The sequence below is a fragment of the Hyperoodon ampullatus genome (genome assembly GCF_949752795.1).
Source record: "Hyperoodon ampullatus genome assembly, chromosome: 2".
Taxonomy (NCBI): Eukaryota; Metazoa; Chordata; class Mammalia; order Artiodactyla; family Ziphiidae; genus Hyperoodon; species Hyperoodon ampullatus.
Genome location: NC_136915.1, coordinates 11,654,024 through 11,662,642, shown reverse-complemented (window position 1 = coordinate 11,662,642; position 8,619 = coordinate 11,654,024). Strand labels below are relative to the sequence as shown.

Below are 8,619 nucleotides of genomic sequence, written 5' to 3'. Positions count from 1 at the left end.
GGAAGATCCCACATGCCACAGAGCAACTAAGCCCGTGCGCCACAACTACTGAGCCTGCGCGCCTAGAGCCCGTGCTCCGCAACAAGAGAAGCCACCGCAATGAGAAGCCCGAGCACCGCAACGAAGAGTAGCCCCCACTCGCCGCAACCAGAGAAAGCCCGCGCAGCAACGAAGACCCAACGCAGCCAAAAACAAACAAACAAACGAATAAATAAATAAAATTGAAGGAAAAAAGAAAAGAAAACAAGGTGGTTTTTCAAGCTAGCCCACAAAGATCTATGCAAGTCCTATGAATAATTGTAGAAATTGCTGGAATGGAACAATAGGAATAACTTTTCACTTATAAAAGTTATCTAACATTTTTGATAGAAAAAAATACTGATTCAGAGTTAATAGAATGTGTCAGAAAACTATTTACATCTCCCTCTTTTTTTTTTTTTTTTTTTTTGTTGCGATACACAGGCCTCTCACTGCTGTGGCCTCTCCCGTTGCGGAGCACAGGCTCAGGACGCGCAGGCTCGGCGGCCATGGCTCACGGACCCAGCCACTCCACAGCATGTGGGATCTTCCCGGACCGGGGCACGAACCCGTGTCCCCTGCATCGGCAGGCGGACTCTCAACCACTGTGCCACCAGGGAAGCCCTACATCTCCCTCTTAATATGTATGTTTTGGGCATATAGTACAATACGTTTATCTTTTTTGTTTTTCCACGTTCTGTCTTCCGTGTCCATTTTATTTCATGAGCCAGAATAATAGTACAGCAAATGAGTGGTGTGTGACAAACACATTTATCCGTGGCTGGCCCGATAATGACCGTCTTTCATCCACACGCTTAAGGGAGCCAGCCATCCACAGCCCTACTGTCCACCCTCAGCTGAGCCCGAGGTGGTGCTCCCACACAGGTCGTTTCTGCCCACTCCTGGCCGTGCTGAGTAACCCAGCAGCCCTACGTTCTGTGTGGCAGAAACATTAATTACCGGGGCTCCGCTTCTCAAAGGGAGCCACGAGGACGCTGGGGATGAGCCTGTGAAGGGTGGAGGATACCTCTGGGACAAAGGCACAGAGCTGAGGGAGGGGCCTGGGGCTGCCCCTCACGCCCCCACCCCGCTGTCTCCCTGGGGAGCGCAGTCCAGCTGGGCCACCTAGTTCAGGGCCTGTTTGGCTGAGTGTCCTAATCATAACATCGCCATCTTTTCTAGCATCCCTGTTGTTGGGGCTGGAAGGGCTGCAATATCCAGATGCTTTCATTTCCAGATGGGAAGCTGAGGCCAGCGAAGGCTGTGGCTTCCAAGCCCAGGGTCCCACAGCCAATCAGAGGCGGTGCTGGCCTTGAACTCACATATTCTGACCACCGGTGCAGGGCCCTTTCTACTCTGCTCTGACACCTCTCTCCTCTTTCCTGTGTGTTTCTCAAATTCTGGTTAAAGACAGTAGCTGTTCTATCATTCCAAGCACGCATATGAAGCACACTGGAGAGCCCCAGGGGATCAGGGCACCCCTCTTTTTGTCCTTTTCTGGGCCTCGGGTGCCACTTGAGAGCTCCCATTACTCTTCAGGGAATTTATTTGCTTACATGTCTTCTTCTAGTAGAATGTAAGCTCCCTGAGGGGAGGGACTGTGCCCCATTGGTTTCCTTAGTGCCCATGACAAGCTTGGGGTCCCACCGAGAGAAGGCACTTGATAAGCGTTTGATGAATGAACGTGTGAGCATCACAGCATGATGTTCAGCAAGTGCCCTACATACGAACGAGTTCCTTTCTGAGAGCACGTTTGTAAGTCCAATTTGTTCATAAGTCCAACAGAGTTAGCCTAGGTACCCAACTAACACAATCGGCTATGTAGTGCTGTACTGTAATGGGTTTATAAGCCTTTTTCACACAATAATACATAAAAACAAACAAACAAAAAATAAAGAAAACTTTTTTTTTTTTTTTTTTTTTTTTTTTTGCATTACGTGGGCTTCTCACTGCTGTGGCCTCTCCCGTTGCGGAGCACAGGCTCTGGACGCGCAGGCCCAGCAGCCATGGCTCACGGGCCTAGCCGCTCCGCGGCATGTGGGATCTTCCCAGACCGGGGCACGAACCCGTGTCCCCTGCATCGGCAGGCGGACTCTCAACCACTGCGCCACCAGGGAAGCCCAAGAAAACATTTTTAGTCTTACAGTACAGTACCTTGTTTTTTGTTTTGTTTTGTTTTGTTTTGCGGTACGCAGGCCTCTCACCGTTGTGGCCTCTCCCGTTGCAGAGCACAGGCTCCGGATGCGCAGGCTCAGCGGCCATGGCTCACGGACCCAGCCGCTCCGCGGCATGTGGGATTTTCCCGGACCGGGGCATGAACCCACGTCCCCCGCATCGTCAGGCGGACTCTCAACCACTGCACCACCAGGGAAGCCCACAGTACAGTACCTTGAAAAGCACAATAGTACAGTACAACAGCTGGCACACAGGGGCTGGCATCCAGTGAACAGGCAAGAAGAGTTACTGACTGGAGGAGGGAGAGGAGGTGGGAGATGGTAGAGCTGAAGTATCCTCAGTAACAGGCGACGGAGGGCAAGCTGCACAACCACCTGTAGAGGATGCATGCACGTGACAACGTGCACCAGACACATGAACTAACATGTGTTCGGACATGCGAACGCACGTTCGCGTCTTCGAAAGTTCGCAACTTGAAGGTTTGTACGTAGGGGACTTACTGTATTTTCATTCCAGATAGAATTCCAAACTATTCCTCTGCCCCAGCTGCCCCCTCTCAGCTAGAACCACTCCCCAGTCTGAGCTCTAGTGCGTGGGTGTATGGTGAGCTCAGCTGTGACTATTTTATCCCAGGATTTAAAGGCTTTGCTGCTCACGATGCTCCTTTAGTCGAGGCTCATCCAGTCCCCCAGCAGCCCAGGGAGAGAAGGATACAACTATTCCCATGACCCTTTCCAGATGAAGCGACTGAGATTGGGTTCTCATCTAGGCCAAGGCCATGCAGGAGGTAAGTGTTGGGACCAACCTTGAAGACAGGTCCGGGTGCTAAATCCCATCCTCTTTCAGCTACAAGTGAGCCTCCATGGATTGTAGAAAAGTAGCTCCTGCTCAGGGGTGAGTTGTGGATTGCGTGTTCCTCCATGTACTTATGGGGTTCCTCAGAGCCCTCTGGGGTTCCGTGAGGTTCCATCTGGCCACCACTGCTTTGGGGATTTCTTCTTTAAGTGATGATTGTAGAGCCGTTCTCTCTGCCAGGATTAAGAAGAGTGAGATCCAAGTTGTAGCTCCAGTCCTGGCTTTCTTTTTTTTTTTTTTTTTTAAATACCTGGCTTTGACCCTTGCAAGCTGCGTCAACTTCGGCAAGCCACGTCTCCTCTCTGAGCCTCGATACCCTCACCTGTGATGTGAGCTCATCAGAACTCATGGCCCTGCTGTCCATGAGAAAGGCAGGGCCCCACCAGCCAGCTCCCATGTCCCTGGGCTGACCTGGTCAAGAAACAAAGTGCTGATCCCAGGCTCCTCTGATCCTTTGGCTGGTGAGGAGTCTTCCTGTCTTGGGCAATTCTGGAAAATTCCTGAAGAATGTGGGTTCTGTGCCTGCAGTGGCTTGCGGAAAAGGCCACTTCTCAGGCTGAGGGAGTTAAGAAGCTCAGGGAGCAGCTGGAGACAAGCAGGCGCACAGCTGTGCTGAGGACCAGGAAGGAGGCCCGGGGGAAGGAGCATTGGCAGGGCTGCCTCCCAGGCCCGGCTCCCCGACGTCCCCGCATCCCACCTCCTCCCATCACAGCCCTTCTCGAGGAGCCCAGGCAGCAGCATCTTGCTATTGCCTTGCCCCAGCTCCTTGGCCTCAGGCTGGAGATGACCCCCACCCCCAGAGGCAGAAATTTCTCAATGGGTTACAAGGGCTCACATGGACAACTGTGCAAGGAAGAGAAGAAGAATTACAAGAGCTGTAACCGGTAAACCCTAACAACCGCCTGGGGGAGACGCCGCCAAGTGCCTATGGGTCCCTTCTCATTTTATCCTCACGACAACCCAGGAAGGGTTACTGCCACCCCATTTTACAGATGACTAGACTGAGGCTCAGAGAGGTTAGCAATCCCACAGCCGGTAAGCGGCCACATGGGCATCTGAACCCAGGCAAGCAGGCAGGCTCACGGGCAGGGTCTTAGTCTCCACGACTGCGCTCTGAGGAGAGGCTCATTCCCCTGGAATTGGACCTACAACTAGACTGGAAGCGGCAATTTGGAGAATGCAGTCCAGCGGCTGCACATGCCCAGCTGGGGCAGGGGAAATGACCTCCTCTGTGCCTACATATCCTTGGGACCCGGCTTTGCAAACTGAGCTCCCGGCCACCATTCATAAGTGGTTCATGGGGTAAGAGCTGGGGGCAGAAATCAAGAAAAGAATGAAAAACACTTTCTCCTTTTCTGAAAGGTGGAGTTCAGCTCTGCTGGGTCGTGCCTTTGTGATATTTATCACAAATGTCATTTGGATAAATTGGAGTTTGGGATTGACATATACACACTACTGTATATAAAATAGATAGCTAATAAGAACCTACTGGATAGCACAAGGAACTCTACTCAGTACTCTGTAATGCCCTATATGGGAAAAGAATCTAAAAGAGGGTTGATATATGTATATGTATAACTGATTCACTTTGCTGTACACCTGAAGCTAACACAACATTGTAAACCAACTATACTCCAATAAAAAATGAAAAATAAATAAATAAAAAAATTTGAAAACTTAGGGAAAAAAAATCTTTGGTGCCTGTTCCCTCCATGTTGTCAGCTCCAGGAGGGCAGCAGCCAGGGCACTTTTGGTCGCTTGATGAATGACCAGTGCCCATCACAGTACCTGGCATGTGGGAAGTGACTGATAAATGTTGGTTAGTTCCTCCAGGGTGAGGAGGATGCCACTCCAACATTAAGCATAAAGAATACAGCATGGTGTGTGGGTTTTCTCAGGCCAGGGGCTGAGATATTAGCCTGGAGCTCTTGGTCCTGCCCCAGGCTCCCTCGGATGTCCCCGTGTTTCACGCCTCGGGTGTTTGTGTCCTCAGCCTTGTGCTGTGAGGGCTGGTGGCCTCTGTCCGATGGCCTCTGTCCTGGGCAGCAGCTTCCCACAGAGACACCTGCTCATTCGTGGAGAGAACCCCCAGGCTCCATGTGATGCCATTTCTCAAACTTTGCCCTGCCAGGAAAGAAGTGGGCCCATGCCCCGGGATCGGGGGCAAAGCTGGAGCTACGTCTTGACAAGCACGGACTTGCTGTACAATACTGTGGTTTACCTTAAACAAATTCGTGCAACTTTTACATTCTTCCCAATAAAACACATTTGAATGCATAAAAAATCAGATGTATTGATGGATGGGTAAAGGCATAAGAGACAGATAGATATGTGATAAAGTTCAGTAAAATGTAAATGGTACAGTCTGGGTGGCGAATATACCTATGCTTGCTGTAAAATTCTTTCACTATGTCTGTTTTAAAATGTTCACAATAGGACTTCCCTGGTGGCACAGTGGTTGAGAGTCCGCCTGCCGATGCAGGGGACACGGGTTCGTGCCCCGGTCTGGGAAGATCCCACATGCCGCGGAGCGGCTGGGCCCGTGAGCCATGGCCGCTGAGCCTGCGCGTCCGGAGCCTGTGCTCCGCAACGGGAGAGGCCACAATAGTGAGAGGCCTGCGTAACACAAAAACAAAAAACAAAACAAAACAAAAATAAAATGTTCACAATAATGATGATCTATCTGAATGGCAATGCTTAACTGTATTTCTGTGGTTCAACAGCTTTTCAGGCTCTTTTTCCAAGGATAACATTGGCATATACTTCAGGAATATTTGGATGAAATGCATAATACTGTGTGTGACATTTGCATTTTTTATACTAATAATTCAGTCATATTATTCACTGACTTCTACTCAGGGTGAGTTGTAACGTGGCATGTTAATGCTTCAGATATGACCGTTCAACAGAAGGAAACAAAACAATGTATTATAGCACATGTGTGGCATTGTTAGAAACAATTATATAACTTTAAAATAATCATGTTGAAAAATTTACTGATTATTACTACATATAAAAGATGATACATAATTAATAGCACCATATTAAATAAACACAAACCCCTATATGTATAAAATAAAAAAATCCTCACATTTGCTTTAATATATACAGTACAACCTAACCTTTCTGTGCCTCAGTCTCTTCATCCGTAAAATAGTGATTCTAAGAATACTTGCTTGTGGGGTTGCTGTGAGGACTGAATGAATTTTATTGTATTGTATTAAAGAACTTAGAATAGTTCCTGAACCTAGTAAGCACTTTGTAAGATGAGCTATTATTATTGTCATTATTAATTTCTGTTACCTATGAAATAGATGTCATTTATCAGTTAGAGGTGCATGGTCCCCATCCCAGTTTTCATCACACTTTTAAAAGTCACATACACACTTTGGAAAGGAAGTGCTGTGTTTCTGTAAATCATTGTTACTTTGGTGTATTAGTTATCTACTGCTGTGTAACAAATTTCCCCCAAACTTGATGGTTCTGGGAAAAAACAACATTCATTATCTCACAGCTTCTAAGGGTCAGGATTCAGGCGTGGCTTAGCTGGGGGTCCCTGGCTCAAGGTCGCTCACAGTCTTCAGTGAAGGTACCAGCAGGAGCTGAATCAGCTCAAGACTCCACAAGGCAGGAGCTGCCTCCAGCCTCATCCCTGGCAGGATCAGGTCCTTGCAGGCTGTTGGTCTGAGAGCGCCCTCAGTTCCTTGCCACATGGGGCTCTCCGTAGCTCAGCTTACAACTTGGCAGGTGGCTTCATCGATGAGAGCAAAGAAGGGCCAGAGAACAACAGAGAGATGGAGAGTGAGTGAGTTCAGTCTTTTATAACCTAATCTCAGGAGTGACACCCATCCTTTTTGCTGGTTTGTATTCTTAGAAGCAAGTCATGTTCCAGGGGAGGGAATTTGACTAGAGCATGAGCACCAGGATGTGGAACCATTGGAGCTGTTTTAGGAGCCGCCTGCTGTCCCTGGGCACCAATTTGAGATCAGGTGCTTTAGAAAGAACACAGATTTGGAGTCAGGCAGAAACAGTTTGATGCCAGCTTTTCCTCTTTACCTGCAACGTGAAACTTGCACATTTCTCAGCCTCACTGAGCCTTGTCTGTAAAATGGAGGTCGTTTCACCTGCCCCACTGGGGCCGAGCTGAGGATCAAGTGTGATCCACCTTGAGAGGCTGCCTTGACCTGTGTAATAGTTTCCTAGGGCTGCTGTAACAAATTACCAAACTCAGTGGCCAAAACAACCCAAATGCATTATTTTATAGTTCTGTAGGTCAGAAGTCTGACACGGGCCTCACTGGGCTAAAAATTAAGGTGTGGGCAGGACCACGTTCTTTCTGGAGGCTCCGGAAGAGAATCCAATTCCTTGCTTTTTCTGGCTTCTAGAGGTGCCTGCGTTCCTTGGCTTGTGGCCCCTCCCTCCATCTTCAAAACCAGAAATGGTGGTTGAGGCTTTTTTACACATCACCTCACTCTGACCCTGTTCCCTCGTCACACCTCCCTCCTCTCTCCTCTTCTGCTTCCCTCGTCCTCTTTTAAGGCCCCATGGGATTACAGTGGGCCCACCCAGACCATATTAAAATAGGATAATCTCCCTATTTTAAGGTCACCTGATTAGCAATCAATTCCATCAGCAACTGTGATTCCCCTTTGCCACATAAGGAAACATAGTCACATGTTCTGGGGACTAGGAGGTGGATGTATGGGGGGCCATAAGTCTGTGGGCTGCCCCATTGTCCCTGTGGTGTCCTGGCACCCAGAGGGAGGGGTCCTCCTTGGCACGCCCAGAGGCCAGGAGGAAGGCGCCTTTTTTCTGCAGGAACGTGAGGAGGAGGCAGGTGCTGGACAAGGTGAAGTTTATGGCCATTCCTCAGGTGCCCCAGCTGTGTGTCTGACTCCCTCTGGGCTGCCCACGTGGTCCTGTGGGGCTGTTTTTATAGCCTTCTCTCCCTGGGAACAATGAATGGCCTGCTGCTCGCCAGCTGCCTCACCACAGGTGTCCTGCTCCTGGAGGCCACCCACCTGGGCCCTCTCAGGGGAAGGGAAACCGCTGGCGCCTCGTGATGGAGTTGTATCAGCAGAGGAAGCCCTCCTGGTTGGTATCAGCCCCATATCGCAGCTGGACTCCCGCTGGGGGGTTGCCTGGGTGGGAGGGAATCTGGGTGGGTCCACAGGTTCCAAATTTGTCCTGAGGCCGGCTTCCAAATTTTGCCTGTCCCACTGAAGATGTGTTTCTTGCCTTCCGTGGGGAAACAAGGGCCACCCTTTTTGGGCTGCAGGGAGGGGACAGGGATCCCTGTGAAGCTGGTTTGCTGGGCCTGGTTTGCTGTGCTGTCCGTGCTGCTTTGCTCTTCCTGGGTTGGGCTGGGCTGGGGTGGTGAGGGATGTATCCTCTCACCATCTAGTGGAGAGGTGTGGGACGGCAAGCTGTAACTGCCCAAGAACTGTCTACACTGGAGTTATTACCCTAGGGCGGTGGTCCCAAGCTGTGCCACAGAATCACCCAAAGAGGTTTTGAGAAATACATCTGCTTGAGCCCCACTCCACACCTCCTTCATCAGAAAACCTGCAG

General features: G+C 49.9%; 1 protein-coding gene across 1 annotated transcript in view; it reads right to left on the bottom strand.

Moving 5' to 3' along the window:
* The window catches only part of LOC307063644 (forkhead-associated domain-containing protein 1-like), a gene marked incomplete at both ends in the record, with an annotated part of 72,446 nt that extends 64,532 nt beyond the window's left edge, over positions 1-7,914 (bottom strand). Inside the window, 1 exon segment of the mRNA XM_079719873.1 lies at positions 7,804-7,914. Within this exon segment, the coding sequence (XP_079575999.1) occupies positions 7,804-7,914 (111 nt within the window).
* Positions 7,915-8,619: the final 705 nt, after the last annotated feature.